This window comes from Pelobates fuscus, chromosome 9, assembly GCF_036172605.1.
Source record: "Pelobates fuscus isolate aPelFus1 chromosome 9, aPelFus1.pri, whole genome shotgun sequence".
Classification (NCBI taxonomy): domain Eukaryota; kingdom Metazoa; phylum Chordata; class Amphibia; order Anura; family Pelobatidae; genus Pelobates; species Pelobates fuscus.
Window position 1 is genome coordinate 87211762 of NC_086325.1, and position 17549 is coordinate 87229310.

General features: G+C 40.3%; 1 protein-coding gene across 2 annotated transcripts in view; it reads left to right on the forward strand.

Annotated features, from left to right (window-relative positions):
• Window positions 1-17549, forward strand: part of PAK3 (p21 (RAC1) activated kinase 3) — a 215845-nt gene that overhangs the window by 154180 nt on the left and 44116 nt on the right. For both annotated transcript variants that reach the window (XM_063432150.1, XM_063432152.1), the window contains exon 2: window positions 7311-7507. In XM_063432150.1, the coding sequence (XP_063288220.1) occupies window positions 7333-7507 (175 nt within the window). In that variant the 5' untranslated portion in view covers window positions 7311-7332. The remainder of the gene's footprint in view (window positions 1-7310; window positions 7508-17549) is intronic.

Sequence of the window (17549 nt, forward strand, 5' to 3'; positions counted from 1 at the left end):
GGGGATAACTCTTAAGTTTTATGTAGATATAAATAATTGCATTATCGGGCAAAGAAGGGAGTCACACAAAAGAGGGGGATGGGGCATAATGGTCCTATTATAAGGGGCTTTATGGTTGCACACACAGTAAGCAAATATTTATTTACGTTCCCACTATTGCGGTAATCCGCTGACAATATAGTGGTGGCCCTGTGGTAGGGAATACGAGACGTCTGACACGGACACTGAGGGTTCAAGTACAGGTTTAGTACCCCCCAATATAACCCAAACTAGAGGTATCCTAAAGAAAGGGGTGGCTTTTTTAGGCCCAAACCCCCGAGAGGGGGAGTCCCAATCTCAGTACAGGCAAACAAGGTACAGGGGGAGGGCGCGCAAACGGTAGCAAATACCAGCAGTAAAATCATCAATCTCTCCGACAGAGTACTCACTGAATCCCAGGCCAAAATCCTTGCAAGAGGGCTGTCCTTTGTCCCTGTCCCTTCATTCAACAAGTTTGAATGGATTAAGGATATTCATCTTTTTGGAAGAAGATTAGCCCTGCATAAATTCTTTCTCATAGAGAAGGAAAAAAGAGCAAAAGAACTGGGATTCAGTGTAAGAGAATACCAATGCCTGAATGAACTGGTATCTCTACTGGATGAGAATGATGGTTTTCCCTCTCCACCTTACACTGATCTACGGTACAAAAGCAAGTTCACACCGAACATTAAAGACTTCAAAAACATCGATATGTTCGTAGAATCAACCTGTAAAATGATATCAGATCTGAAAATAGAGTCCCTCCAACCTAGACCACATAGCAACCTCTCTAGAAATGAATGGCAAGCCCTGTGTGACTTACAGGACGATGATGGCATAATCATCAAGCCAGCAGACAAGGGGGGGAACATTGTGGTCTTAAACAGAACACAGTATGTACAACTAACTCTAAACATACTTAAAGACAGGACCACCTACAGAATACTGAGCACAGACCCCTCAACAAAGTTCTTGTCAACCTTGAAAAACCTCTTGGATAAGGCCTTTGATGATAAAGTTTTGGGTAAAGATGAGCATACATTCATCTATGTGAAAAGTCCGACTGTGTCCACATTCTACTGCCTACCAAAGGTACATAAACAATATGAGACCCTGACAGCTAGACCCATTGTGTCCGGCTCGAATAATATAACCTGTAAGGCTAGTATCTACCTAGATAAGATCCTCCGCCCCTTTGTAGAAAAACTTCCCTCCTACCTGAGAGACACGAAGGACACTTTGAAGTGCTTAGCCTCCACCAACCTACCAAGAGATGCCATTCTGTGTAGCCTTGACGTAGAGGCATTGTACTCGTCCATTCCACACTCCCTTGGACTGAGACACATCAAACACTATTTAGAAACACGAGGGCTGGTACACCAACAACACACCTCCTTTGTATTGGACTTATTACAATTTGTCCTAACCCACAACTTCTTTTTGTTTGATGGCCAGTACTACCACCAGGTGCAGGGTACAGCTATGGGTACATCTTGTGCGCCATCGTACGCTAACCTGCACCTGGGCTGGTGGGAGGAGAATGTGGTTTTCTCCGGCAATAATACCAAGTACACTGAGCACATCTTTATGTGGAAAAGGTTTATAGATGATGTCCTGGTGGTCTGGACGGGTACAAAGGAATGCTTCATGTCCTTTGTAGAGAGTCTGAACCTGAACGACCTGAACTTAAAGTTCACGATGGAAATAGGGGGGTCATCCATCAACTTCCTTGACTGTACGTTTAGTGTATCCCCTGAACAGACCATAAAGACAACCCTGTTTAGGAAACCCACCTCCACTAACACAATGTTGAGGTGGGAAAGCCATCATCCGACCACTCTCAAGAGAGGTATCCCTATTGGACAATACCTCCGTTTGAGGAGAAACTGTTCGAATGAAGAGGACTTTATCATCCAGGCTAAGTCACTCAAGGCAAGATTTAAAGAGCGAGGATATCCCAATCGCTGCTTAAAACAAGCCTATCAAAGAGCGCTACACAGCGATAGATTGGAACTCCTCAAGGATAAACCAACCCCTACAGAACAAGCACCTACCCGGTGCATTGTGAACTTTGACTCAGGCTGGGACCAAGCGAAGAAAATAATGAGCAGATTCTGGCCACTTCTATCCCAAGACCCCCACCTAAAGGGGACGGTGACCCCATATGTATCTCTCACAGCACGCAGGGGGAAAAATTTAAAGGAATCATTGGTACCCAGTCATTTTTCATCCACAAAACCCTGCCACAACTGGCTAACTGTGCAAGGTACATACAAGTGTGGCAAGTGTGTAGCGTGTCAGTATATACTGAAGGACTCTAAGCATCTCACAGACTCATGTGACCAAGTGGTCTGCAATATCAAGCAGTTTTTTAACTGCAGTACCAAGGGCCTCATATACCTCCTGACGTGTACATGTGGGCTCAGATACGTGGGCAAAACGATTCGCCCTTTCAAAAGACGTATCATGGAGCATGTACACTCAGCCAGGAACCAGAGGGACACCCCTGTAGCGAGACATATAAGAAATCAACACCACGGTGATCCAGGAGGTGTTAGGTTCGCAGGGATAGAAAAGGTGACCCTAGGACGTAGAGGAGGGGACCTGGACCACACCCTCCTCAAAAGAGAGTGTTATTGGATATACAAGTTCAAATCATTGGCCCCCAATGGTTTAAATGAGGGGTTTACGTTTACCCCCTTTATTGATAAACAATAGCACCCGGATAATATACTTCTGTAATTTCTTCTATGTATGTACATATTATTCACTGAGGCTGTATATATCACTATATTTTTAATTCACTTACTTTCAAGTCAAAGCTTGGGTAAATCCCCAAACCCCACATACAATTGCTGGGTTAAATTGAAGGAGCAATACCCACCTACTGGCATAAGCTAGTGGCCCCCCTACCACAGGGCCACCACTATATTGTCAGCGGATTACCGCAATAGTGGGAACGTAAATAAATATTTGCTTACTGTGTGTGCAACCATAAAGCCCCTTATAATAGGACCATTATGCCCCATCCCCCTCTTTTGTGTGACTCCCTTCTTTGCCCGATAATGCAATTATTTATATCTACATAAAACTTAAGAGTTATCCCCTATGCCTAACAATCAGTTAGACATTGATCCACATCTGTATATATAATGACCATGGTCACCTCGAAGAAAGGACCCCCACTCAGGGACCACTTAGACTCAAATTTACTCACTACCAATTAGGACTAGACACTACAGTGACTATGTCCCAATCTAATGTTTTTACAAACTTCACAGGGTGGCTCTCTGTCCTTATGTTACATTGTGATCTCTATATAGCCTGCATTTACTCGTCCGTTTTTCACTGAGTTTAATCCGACGGCCAGATGATTTCAGCAAGTGCAGAGTTAACAGATGCTTGATCCAGACATCCAATCAGGAGTGGATCTGTCACTAGGGGCGGGGCTTGTTTGTATTCGATTAGTTTTGGCGCGAACGATGCGCTCACATACCCAGCATCAATCAAACATAGTGGGCTATTTAAGGAGCTCCCAGTGCTTTGACCCACTGTTTAGCCTCAGACGAAGGCGCGTTCTGCAGCGCCGAAACACGTGTTAGGTAGCAGCAGGAGGGTAGTTTGAGTCTGGGAAATCAACCTGTAGAATCTCTTTGGGAGACTGTTTTAGTCAGCGATTCTGGGTGTCGGATCCTGATAAGATTTAGAATAAGGGGAAGGGGAACTGTGTGTGGGGGGGAAGATTATGTTTGGTTAATCTCCTGTCAGATCTCGTCATCTTCCACACTTGCCGATTTGTGTGTGGAACTGACCACTAGATTTGAGGTGTTCTCCTCCCATCCTTTGTGCCCCTATCCTCCAGAAATAGCAATGTAGCAGATAGTACACAGATTGAAACAAGTGTATCTATCGACTTGCTAAAACTCTGACCATTTTTTGACTACTTAGTGGAAAAACCGTCCTTGTCACCATTTTTTTGCTACAGGATTTCCCATGTGTAAATATTTTCACTGTTGCAAACAAGTACCACACTGGGACTGTACATAGTGACTACAGGGCTGGTTTAATCTTTCCACTCCCTATATCATGCAATCCCTTGTAGGATTGCCTCTGTGAGACAGCATATACAGGTTGTGGGGATTTGTAGCTGTATTGAGCTGTACATCCTGGGGGGAACACCCTTTTAGGATATCTATCCCCATCCAGACATCTATCCTCCTATTTTAAGTTTATTATTGTTGTTAGTTTTCTTTCTCTAAACTCTCCACAAGGGGTTTCTTTTATAACAGCCAACATTAAAAGTTACGTTTTATGATTCATTGTACATATGTATAGCTATACATTAGGGGGCGCCTCTCCCTGTTTGACCAATTTAGGTCTACTTCTCCACTAACACTAATATGTGAGGGTTACCCCCTGTCTTGGTTGCCCCCAGACACACACCCAGTTGCTTCCCCTTTCTTTGGGTATCCAACTACTTCATTTATAATAAGAAGCCTCATCAGCTAAATACCCATAGCATAACGTTACTTTGCACCAGGTCAGAATTAGCTACTGCTTTGCTGTAAAACTTGCTCGTACTCTATCTACTCTAGCATAGGCGAACTAGCAATGTTAAACGTCTTTATCTTACTTAATTTTATTCACACCTAGTCTGAAGTAATGACTGTTTAGTTAAGCATGCAGAAAATATATAAAATGTGCGAATTACCATGCCACCGTTTATTTTTATGAAACTTGAAATACGCTGTTTTGGCGTTCGTTGAAAGCCTGTAACCATCTGCACAACCCAAAATAAAGAATTAAAAAAAAAAAAAAAAATTAAAAAAAATTAATAGAATGACTCATATAATAGGATATCCTATATACAATAAAATCGTAAATATTGAAAAGATCAATACATATAACAAATTGATGTGTATATGAGTCCACCAGCACCATAAGATGTTACAGAATATAAACAGATGTGGTTATACTCATAATCATAATAAAAGTGGTTACACTTACAATCATAATAAAAGAGAGAGATCCTGGAATATACAAAAGACTTCAAAATAAAAATAATAATAATCGGAATGAAATAAAAATAAAAATAAATTAAATTAAAATAAAAATAAATATAAAAAATACAAATACAAACTAAAGAAAACAAATTAAATCAAAATCTACATTCAACCCATAAGGTTGAAGTGTTTTGAGTTTATGAATCCAGAATCCCTCTCTTTGTCTCAGTTTCATAATGATATCTCCTCCCCTTGCATCAAGGGATACTTGTTCTATAATCACCCATGAAAGATTGTGAATGTGAAATTGGGGGCACGTGGGTGATCTATTGTGACACATATATATAACCAAAGCAAGCTGTCTAGAGCAAATACTTTGTCATCCTTTCATTGTTGAAATTTTCATCTCGTTTATAGAAATCATATGAAATATCAATCAACCGCTTTGTCCAGTAATCTTTTAGAAACACGAAGATATATCTGGAATAAGTTGTAATTGAGCAGTCTTTAGAATAAATTAAAAATATTTATTTATATGCATTCTATTACCCTGCCTTCCCAATTTTGCCTCTTCGATGAGACCAGAACATCTTAACAATATTGGCTAATACAATGCTTTCCTATGGAAAACCATTGTGATTGTCTGAGATCATCAATTATGATGATGTCAGTCAAGGGGGCAAAGTCAGATGCAAGGATCCCAGCTTGGCACTAAAAAAAGGTAAAGGGGGACCCGGGGGGTGGGTGGGAATAGTTAGTTAGGAACACAAAGGTGTATTCCTGACCCTATAGTGTTCCTTTAAAATTGACTTTTATGAACCACTATAGTGCCAGGAAATCAAACTGGTTTTCCTGTCACTATAGTATTAATAGGTCCCCCCCCCCACTCCCATCATGGCCCCTCTCCTGCCGGGCTCTAGGGGGAGGAAGGAGTTAAAGGCTTACCGTTTTCCAGCACCGAGCTCCCTTAGCGCTGGGGACTCTCCTCCCTCTTCCGCCGAATGCGCATGCGCGGCAAGAGCCGCGCGCGTTTTCAGTCAGTCAATAGGAAAGCATTCTCAATGCTTTCCTATGGACGATGGCATCTTCTCACAGTGAAAATCACAGTGGGAAGCGCCTCTAGCGGCTGTCAATGAGACAGCCACTAGAGGCTGGATTAACCCATATGTAAACATAGCTGTTTCTCTGGAGGGTTAATCCTAGATGGACCTGGCACCCAGACCACTTCATTGAGCTGAAGTGGTCTGGGTGCCTATAGTGGTCCTTTAACAAAAATATATATAATAAACAGTTGAAATTATGGTTCTCCACGTGGCCTTTTGCATCTATGCATTAATTTCATAAACTCTTTGGATTATCATAATTCTCTGCCACACAACAACTGCTGTAAATTGCTATGTGTAATCAACACATAGGAATCTTGTGTACTGTTACTCTGTAAAACAAATCAGTACTATATTTCAAGGTTGCATGAGTCTTCCTCAGTACAATTACGATATAGGAGTAATAAGGATAAGGTTTTGGATTTGAATGTGTCAATGCCCTACTTCTCATACCATTTCCCACTGGTGTACTTTGAAACCATCTAACACTTACATACAACCAGGAATTTTACTCCTTTATTTATTACCCATTAAAAAATGTTTGTACAATGTAAACACATCATACGCTGACAGTCAGTAAGAAATGGTAAGATTCAACTGTAGAAAGCGTCACCATGTTCAAGTTTCAACAAACCTTTCTGGTGCATTGAATGGACAAAGGTTCCCTGGGTACCTGTTTTATGACAATACCACTCTCATATTGATAGATATCATGTAAAATGAGATTAACCATTGTATATCAGAGCAGAAATATTCAAATCAAATATCAAGATCTGCTATCTGAGTAGACTTGCGTTAGGATTTTTCAAGTATAGGGCTTCACAAACTTAAGAAACCAGCAAGCAGACCTCTAACTTCTAGCAGTGTTCTCGAACACAGTCCTCATGGACCACCAACAGTCCAGGTTTTGTCAGTATCTCCATTGGAATAAAACAGAGAAATACACAAATCTTGGACTGTTGGTGGTCCATGAAGACTGGGTATGTATAACTCTAGGTACTATGAACCCTTTCCTTAAAAAAATAACTGGCTCAAATATTCTTGATGATGATTATATATGTCAACTATTTTGTTCCTAAAAGTATTGTTTTTGACCAAAGGGAAGCAATGACCATGTTCTATATTGTTCTATATTCTATATGTGACTTTTTTTGACTGAGCCCTATCTTGCATTTGTCGTTTACAGGAGGCTGTGAGGACTGCTAAAGATGTCCGATAGTGTGGATATTGAAGAGAAACCTCCAGCTCCTCCTCTTAGAATGAACAGTAATAACCGTGATTCTTCAGCATTGAATCATTGTTCGAAACCACTTCCAATGGCACCCGAAGAAAAGAACAAGAAAGCCAGACTCCGCTCCATCTTCCCAGGAGGAGGGGATAAAAGTAAAGTATCAGTGTATGACATTTACAAAGGCAACGTGTCTTATAGTTTAATTCTGATAGCCTCATCCTTTTATGATAATGTATTTAAATGGTACATTCAGTAGGAAGGTCCAATCAGATATGATAATAAAGTTGTCAACAGGTTAACATTTACTTCCAGTCTTCTTTACAGACTGTACTGTTTTTTTAATTAAACAACATGTTTTGGTAAGCTGATACATTTGGGAAAAATAGCAAGTTTCAGCATTTTGAGGTCTAGGCTAATTTTACCTAACTTTTTGTGACAATTTACTGGATAGTGAATGAACTCCAGCCGTTCTTTAATTTTTTTTTTTTGTATACAGCTTTTTAGTGTATACAGCTTTACAGACACACACTTATGAAAGAAGAAGCCTCTTGCTTAGAATGATGTGTGTACTATGGGATGTCTCACAATACGAGTACAGGAGCATGTACTGCGTTTTTGTTGTCACCATTTCTCTACCCTCGCAATCTCCGTGATCTCACAGTATTAAGACAACCAGGAGTAAAAGACAGAGTAGCCAGGAGCTACTTCCGATAGATGATACATGGATATACAGTATACATGGATAAACAGGGTGATACATGGAGAGAAGGCAGGATGTTTATGTACAGGGCTGGTAACTACAATGCCATCTACAGTATGCTTCTGTGCAAGCGTGGGAAGTCAGTCACCCTGTAGCTCGCACAATATTCCAATGAGCACTTATTTTATTATATAATTGCAAATTGATTTGAAAGATGTATCACACTACTGCATGGATTACTATACAGGAATCCTAGAACCAACTTACGAATGACATCTACATGCAGGAGATGTACAGAATCTTGTAGTTCAAACGTCTGTGTTTTGTGAGTTTTAAAACAAAGAGAATGGTCTTCCATGTTGGTGATTTTCATGGTGGTGCCTAGGGTAGTTTGATTTAAAAAAATAAATAAATCTGGAGATCTTTTATTGTGCTTAAAGAAAATAAAAGTATATAGAGGAATTATATTTGCTAAATTACAGTCTGCCACCTAATAATAATAATCAAAAACATTTAAGGAACACTACAGTGTTAGGAGTACAGTCCTGTATTCCTAAAACTACTGTGTTGGACTATCTTATAGGGTTAGATATAGATTAATCTTAATATTCTCAGCCATTCCAATGCTTTTCCATTGGAACAAGATATGTAAAAAAAAGGTTTTTGACCCTTTCCATGGCGAACGAGCGGGGAGTACACCTAATAACACTAGAGACATATTTGTATTCCTAACATTATAGTGTTCCTTTAAAACTGTATGTGTCCTCTGAATTAAATACACTCAGATAACCTCAATATCTGTCTTAAAATACCTTCTCTGTTATTGGCGATAAAACGCCAACTCACTTAGAGCTGTTATTTTGTTAAACTATATTTACAACACCACACTCTTCCCACTTTAACACTTTAGCACCAGACTACTCATTCTTGATCTCTTGTTCAAATTCTGCATTTTTAAACCTTTTAAACAACTCATGAGTGCAGGCGAAAGTGTATATTTGAAAAGTTGAATGGTGTTACTAACCAGATGTGTAAGCTATGCTGGCATCCTAATAAGTTCCAGATCACACAAACCTCTGAAACAACCACGATCTTTATTTGCTGAATATCTGCCCTTAGGTCCCTCATTTTAAGGTCAGACTGTATGGTCTAAATGAAAGAATTCCTCAGCAATAAAACTCACAGTGGCAGGTGTTTAACCCCTTAAGGACACACGATGTGTGTGACACGTCATGATTCCCTTTTATTCCAGAAGTTTGGTCCTTAAGGGGTTAAAGTGCATTAAATATGTTTTTAAGAAAATGACTTTCATGGTTATTCTGTAAAGAATTGTGGGGAATACAAACTAAATTCAAAGGTAATTTCAAAATCAAATTAGTTCAACTGGAAGCATACCTGGCTTGGAGATATTTTCCAGTTTGTCTATTGTGGCTTAAAGAACACGATAGGCACCCAGACCACTTCCTCTCAGTGAAGTAGCCTGGGTGCACTGTCCCCGTACCCCTTTGTCCTGCAATGTAAAACATTGCAGTTTTAGAGAAACATGTTTACATTGCAGCACTAACACTGCCTCTAGTGGCTCTCTACCAGACAGCCACTGGAGGCGCTTCCTGGAGTTTCACAGAGTTTAACTCTGTGAAACAACGATTGACGTCCTCATGCTGTGCGTGAGGATGCCCAGTGCCAGAAAAAAACCTTCAGGAAGCTATGACGCAGTGCAGCAGAAGCACCTTTAATGGCTGGTAGTGTGACAGCCACTAGAGGTCTGTTTACTACAATGTTTTTCCCTGATTGGTTAAATATACAGGAGGACTGCACCCATACCACTTTGGAGATAAAGCGGTCTAGGTAACTTTAGTGACCCTTTAATCACTCAAGATCAAGGAATATTGTCAGCGTAAACCACTAAAGTGTGATTTGTCAGGATATCATAGTGATTTCAACGTGAATATCAAATTTTAGGCCAAAATAGCTCAATTGGAAACATAGCTGACATGAAGACGTTTTCTATTTTGGTTATATGGGTTTCAAATTTGAAATGCACTTTGTATACATTTCTGAATTCCTTACAATTCACACTTTAGTCGATACCCATTAAGCCTATTCTCTAAAGTGAGAATTCAAGGTGAATTGAAAGTGAATTGCAAATTTACGGCCAAAGTAACCGAATTGGATGCGTACCTGAATTAGATCATTTTTCTGTTCAGCTATTTTGACCTTTTCTTTGTAGGATCTAAGTTCAGTGGCTCCATGATCTGCATGGAGACGCTAAAAGCTTTCCATAGATATGCATTGATTCAATGCATCTGTATAAGAAGATGCGGAATGGTGCTGCATGGCAATTTGCCACATATGCACACTAGCCTCCCAATGGAAAAGCTTTGGATTGGCTGAGATCATCCAGATTGATGATCAGAGCTACAGAAGCGAGCGGGGCAGCAACGAAGAGGGTAGTGTGCCGTTAATTGTAAGGTAAGTTAATCACTTTTATTAAAAAGCAAATTGTTATTCACAAATTATTACAAGTGTTTTGAGAATATTTCAAGGAAAGGTAGATAGTAGTCTATACAACAACCTTCTAAATACAGAGCCACAATGTTGTCTTTATGTCACAACAGTTTTTAAAAATGGTTACTATTGTTGTTGTTTATAAAGCAAAGCTGCACACACATTTGTCCACTGTATTTTTTCTCTGTTATGGTTGTGTCGAAGTTTACAAGAATTAAGTGTAACCCTCTACATTGAGATCATATATGTAATCTTACTTTTTAAAACTGGCACTTAGAAGGAATGACTGCCTTAAGATGTCTTTCATGTAGAATTTCCATCATTTTGTAATAGCACTAAAATTTCATATATCTTTGTTTGCAACGTACAAAAAAAAATAAGAAATAGAACATACAGAGCCTTTTGCACATAATCTATTTGGTAAAAAGTAGGTAGGGCTGCACCTTTAATTACCATGATGTGGAACAGACTCTCAGAAAGGAAATGCCTTTAACATAGATCGCTGCAGACTAAGCAATGAAACACAGTCTCCTTAGTGTAACTTGTTATCTTGTAAATCATACCCACATGTTTTAGCAATTTGGGGTATCTGCCATTTAGTGTAATGTTACTGGGCTGCTTTTCATTATAGAAGCTTAGATTTCAGTCTGTAAGCACGTGCCAAGGGACTGCACGAAACCCAGAGGAAATAAACTGAGAATAATCTTTCCAACCACATTGGGGTTATTTACGGATCACTGGGGAGCAGAGCATTAAGGCCCGTACTCCCAACAATAAGCAAACTCTAAATCAGTCAGAATTAAAGGGTACAAACTATAGTTTTAAGTTTTAACGTCTTGTAAAATTGGATTAAAAGTGTACCTATAACATGAACAAAACCTACAGTAGAGAAACTGCTATGTTTACATATGGGTTAACCCAGCCCCAGCCTCTAGCGGCTGTCTCATTGACAACCGATGGAGGCGCTTCCGCGCTTCTCACTGTGATTTTCACAGTGAGAAGACGCCAGTGTCCATAGGAAAGCATTGACAATGCGCATTCAGCTGATGACGTCGGAAGGAGGAGGAGAGTCCCCAGCGCCGAGGGAGCCCGGCGCTGGAGAAAGGTGAGTGTTTAACCCCCTTCCTCCCCCTTCAGCCCAGCGGGAGTGGGACCCTGAGGGTGGGGGCACCCTCAGGGCACTATAGTGCCAGGAAAACGAGTTTGTTTTCCTGGCACTAAAGTGGTCCTTTAACCCCTTAAGGACACGTGACATGTCATGATTCCCTTTTATTCCAGAAGTTTGGTCCTTAAGGGGTTAAATTACTAGGCCAGCCTTTAAAATAATACATTAAAAAAGAGATTAGACTTGCTTTTATTCCAAGATTAGGGCAGATTCAACACTGCAACCTGATTCTCTAGAGAAGTATTGCGAACACACAGTGCATGCACGACAAAGAAACAATACATGAATCCATTGGTTCTTTACGAGAAACTCTGAATCCAATGCTTCTTATAGAGATTGCAACACTTTGCATGCTGACTCCGGGCGTTAAATAGATTCACCAATTTAATTTATTTTTATTCAATGCGATCAGTGACTGTCTGTCCACTAACTAGTACTAACTAGTAAGCATGGCCATTATTTTCATTTGAAAGACAGCAGAGGTATTATCTATGCGACCCATTATGATGATGTGACATTGGTGCCTACTATCCCTTTAATAAATCTGTTTTTGGACATGATCTGGTCAAATATAAAAGGTGAGCGTGATGCAATAAAATCCAGAAAATATATTTTAAAAAGATATTACTTACTATAAAACTAGTCAGCACAAATGTTGCCTTCATCACTATTATCTTACTGCTTATTTTGGAAGCTTCATTTGTCTTTGTTATCTTATACATAACTAAAATATAGATTCAATAATAAAAGAACCCAGCAAGTTCAAGTTAATATTTACTATGCTAACTATATACATCAAAATATTATTTGAATTTAATTTTTGCTGTGGCTAAACTAAAATGGACACTCAAAGCACCTTAAAAACTTTTGCTGTTGGCATAAGCAGAATTATGCTTGGAAACCAGTTTCATTTATTTTTTTCTAATGAATGGAACTGCTGCCAATTGCTGAACTACATATTCCAGCAACTCATGAACCCCTGCTGAGTTTACTGCGGGAAGCAAGAAACTCTGTGGATTTGATCCGGAAAGTCATAAGTCATAATAGAACAGATGGAGTTCTAAGGGAAGAAAGTTAGAAACGGGAATGAGAGGAGAGAGAGCAGTGAGAAGAACGAGTGAAAGGAAAGGGAGTAGAGAGAGTGGAGAAAAATCGAAAGAGAAAAAAAAGTCGAGGGTCTATGAGCACATAATCTCCTGGTTATTCCGTCTATGGTAAGAAAATGTCAAAGGGTCAGTTGTGGTTAGATGTTCCTGAATTCGCTGAGTCAACATCTTCTAAAAGGTCATTGGACAAACTCTGTAGAGCACTTTATTAGAGTGTATGTCAGGGTACTTTCTGAGGAGGATAAGCTCTTCTGATGAGGACCATCCACAGTTTTGGAGTAAGGGTTGATTAATGGCCACAGCAGGTTTCTGAAAGACCTGTTTCTACTACAGTGGTTAAACGGAAGGACACATCCACCACATGTGGGGAGTTGTGCTTTTTTGACCTCATCCCCTAAAATCATTGTGGAGACTGTGTGCCTGAGATCTGTTGTGAAGAAGAATTACGAGTTCTAGAAGGACTATCTCTTATAGTGATTTTCATAGGCACTATGCAAACAGTGAAACTGGAAGGTTAATCAAATATTTCCACCATTCTAGAGGTTTGTCCAATTCCTTATTATATCAAAGGACATACGGTTTGAGATAATATTAATATCTCTCTACTCAGACTTAATGGATATTTTGCAAATTTGTAGTGTAGACCATTCTCCTATTAACCTCAATGAGGTAAGGTGTCTAGCTATGTAGGCCGTAACATTCTACGGCAGAAAATAATTTTATTGCAGGCTTATTGTGTGATTCTCTCAGATCCAATGTGGTTTATGTTAGAGTTATTTTATCCTACAAAAAGTGTTGAAAAGAAAAAAACTGTTGAAATGATTAGTGCTTATCTATGTACCAACAAGTGCCAACATGTTGCATATGTTAATGTGTTGTTTATATTAAAAAAAAGAGAGATGATTAGATAGGTTTATATTTTGAAGGGGTGCAGTGGAGTGACTTTGTTAAAAAAAAAAGGCTGTGGGTGCTCTTTGTTCTTTGTTCCATAACCACTACACTAAAGTACAGTTGTTATGTTGAAACCTTTTAATCAATAAGTTTTCTAGAAATTTTGGCAGCACAATGTATAGAATAAATCTACACCTATTTTGAAGGTGACCTTGTCCTTCCAATATTTAGTAGAAGACATTTATACACATAATGGAGAGGCAAGATCATAGAGGAGAAAAAGAGACTGTGCTCAGCCATTTTCTGCAAAAAAAATCAGTGTATTTAAGTAGTTGTTTGTCTACAATGTTTAAATTAGTGTAGCACCCACCGATATTAACCATATTTGTTTGCTGAGATAGGCAATTTTAAGTAGCCTTATAACATTTAAAACTGTATTTTTGTGTGTGCGCTGTTTCCTAATCTGTATTTTTCTGAAATTGTAGTCTTTATGGCAGCAATATTCCTGAGAAATTCATGTTCTAGGTGAGCTTCTAATTCCTCTATTTCTTTGGGTGTATGCCATTGACCTCATGCCACAGGTAACACAATATAACACAGTTCTGTGAGCTTAATCATTTGGGATGTAGGTCATCCACCCAGGGCCGTCTTTAATGCGGGGCAAAAGGGGCAGCTGCCCCGGCCCCAGTGATTCTTAGGGGTCCAAAGTAGCTTCCCCTTGAGCCCGCCATGGTGCGTGTGGGCCGTGTGGTAGTACCACCGTGGGCTGCACGATGACGGGTCCCATCAGGTGGCACGTGCTCTTACGGCCACCCGATAGCAATTAATCTGCGGGGGCCCGGTCAGCGCTGCGGCGCTTTAACAGCGCGATCGGGCTCCCTGGGATGAGGTCAGGAAGTGCAGTCACTTCCTCCTAGCTAACACAGAGAGATCCGAGCAGGAGGTAGGAAGAGAGGAGGAGTGCGGACTGGGAGAGAGCCCAACAACTCCCAACATCCTCAGACAGCCACTGGACCCCAGGTAGGAAACAGGAGGGTGACTAAAATTGTATATTTTCCATGTGTGTCTGTTTGTGTGTGTATAGCTGTCTGCATGTATATCAGTCTGTGTGTGTATCTGAATGTATGTGTATCTGTGTCTGTATGTGTATCTGTCTGTATGTGTATATGCATGTGTCTGTGTATCTGTCTATATGGGTATGTGTGTCTGTATGTGTCTCAGTCTGTATGTGTATCTGTCTGTACATGTGTCTGTATGTGTGTCAATGTGTGCCCCTCTGTATCTGTGTGTGTTAATGTTTGCATCTATATGAATGTCATCCTGTGTATCTGAATGTTTGTCATTATGTGTGTCTGTGTATCTTTGTCTGTTTCCATATGTGTATATGTGCGTCTGTGTGTTAGTGTGTGTCTGTGTAACTGCATTTGTGTTCGTGTATGTATCTGCATGTGTGTTATTGTGTGTATCTGCATATATGTCAGGGTGTGTTTGTCTGTTTATCTGTGTGTTAGTGTGTGTCTGCATATTTGTCAGTGAGTGAGTGTATCTGTATGTGTGCCAGTGTGTATCTGTGTATGCACCTGTGTGTCTGTTTATCTGTCTGTGTAAGTCTGTATGTATGTACCTCTGTATGTCTGAGCCTGTGTATGTGTGTATCTGCATTTGTGTCAGTGTTTGCATCTGTATGTGTGTCAGTTTGTGCATTTTCTCTAGGTGGAAAATAAGTGTGGCTAAGTCTACGATCTGTGTGTGTGTTTTTTTGTGTTTTCTTTATGTGTGTCTTTGGGTGGAAGGCGTGTTTGCATGCTAGGAGGTGGGAGGGAGGGGACCAGGGGGCCCAACCTAATGCTTGCCCAGGGTCCAATCAACATTAAAGACGTCCCTGCATCGACCCTGCGTCATTTAAAAGGTTACCATTTTGAATCAATGGCATACAGATCATTAACTTTAAACAAACAACACTTAAACAAACCATGTTATATTTTATATGCATATCGTGATAATAATTCATTACATGGTTACTCCAGGCAACATACACTGATCACCCACAACATTAAAACCACTGAGAGGTGAACTGCATAACATTGATTGTATCATTACAATGGCACCTGCCAATAAGTGGGATATATCAAGCAGCAAGTGAGCATTCAGTTCTTGAATTTCATGTGTTGGAAGCAGGAAAAATGGGCAAGCGACTTTGTCAAGGGTGAAAAAGTGATGGCTAGATGACAGAGCATCACCAAAACGGCAAGTTCTGTTGATGTTTCCAGTAAGTGTTTAGTACCTACCAAAAGTAGGGCAAGGAAGGACAACTGGCAACAGGATGATGGGTGCCCAAGGCTCATTGATGTCCATGTGGGGGAAAGATGGCAGCAGGATGCACAATGGGAAGAAGGCAGGCTGGTGAAGGCAGTGTTATGCTCTGGGCAATGTTCGGCTGGGAAACCTTGGGTCCTGGGATTCATCTGAATGTAACTTTGACACTTCCCTTCTACCAAGAGATTATTGCAGACCACATGCACCCCCGTCATGGAAATGGTGTCCCCTGATATTTCTACTTTCAGCAGGATAATGCACCCTGCCACATTGTAAAAAATGTTCAGAAATAGTTTGAGAAATATGACAGAGTTCAAGATGTTGCCTTAGTCTCTAATATCCCCCAGATCTCAATCCCTTTGAGCATCTGTGGAAATTGCTGGAACAACAAATTCGATCCATTGAGGCCCTGCTTCACTGCTTGCAGGGCTTAAAGGATCTGCTGCTAATGTTTTGGTGCCACATACTACAGGACACCTTCAGATGTCTTCTTGAGTCCATGCCTCCATTCATCAGTGCTGTTCTTGCAGCACAAGGGGGACTTACACAATGTTAGGCAGGTTGTTCTAGTGTTGTGGCCGATCAAAGTAACCAATAGAGCACACTGTATTGGTTATGATGCTAGGAGTACCCTGCCCTGCTTCCTCGGTAATGCCTTACCTTGGTCCCCATGGACTTCTATGCTACCTGCTGGTCCAGTGATGGTTAACATTCATTGGTTGAGAGTGCCAGCTGAGTGCCGTTAGCCAGTGACTTACAGTCTGTGCAAATTGACATAAGCCAGCCTGAATTTCTAGCTAATGACACCCACACCTCCACCAACCAAGTATATGCAGCATTTCAAATTGAAACATTGCACATACAGACTTGAGGCACCATGACTACTACAAATCACTGAAGTGCTCATGGTACTTGGAGTAACCCATTAATTTTGACCTATTTAACCCCTTAAGGACCAAACTTCTGGAATAAAAGGGAATCATGACGTGTCAGACATGTCATGTGTCCTTAAGGGGTTAAAGAAAAAAATATTCCCCAAAAAGTTTTCGTTGCTCTGCACCTCACCAAAACGATAAAGGACCACTATAGTGCCAGGAAAACAAACTCATTTTCCTGGCTCTTTAGGGTTTTTAGTAGACATGTGCCATTCGTTTCGGTCCGAATATGAATTCGGACGAATTTCGGGCAATTCAGGCATTCGGGTACTTCCGAATGTCCGAATTGCCGAGGTCCCGAAATTACCAAATTTCCGAAGTGCCGAAGTGTCAAAGTGCTGAAGTGACGAAGTTCCGAAGCACAGTATTGCCTAAGTACTAAAATACTTACCCAGTGAAAGAAGAAGAATGTTGCATTGTATACAATTTTAAATAAAAAGTATACAAACATAGCCAGGATCCAGCTGTAAGCATTTGCAACACTTGCAACAATCATGTAACATACATTCATATAAAATGTAAGTTACTTAGCCAGTCAGTGTAATGACAGGAATGAATAAGTAGATAACTCCC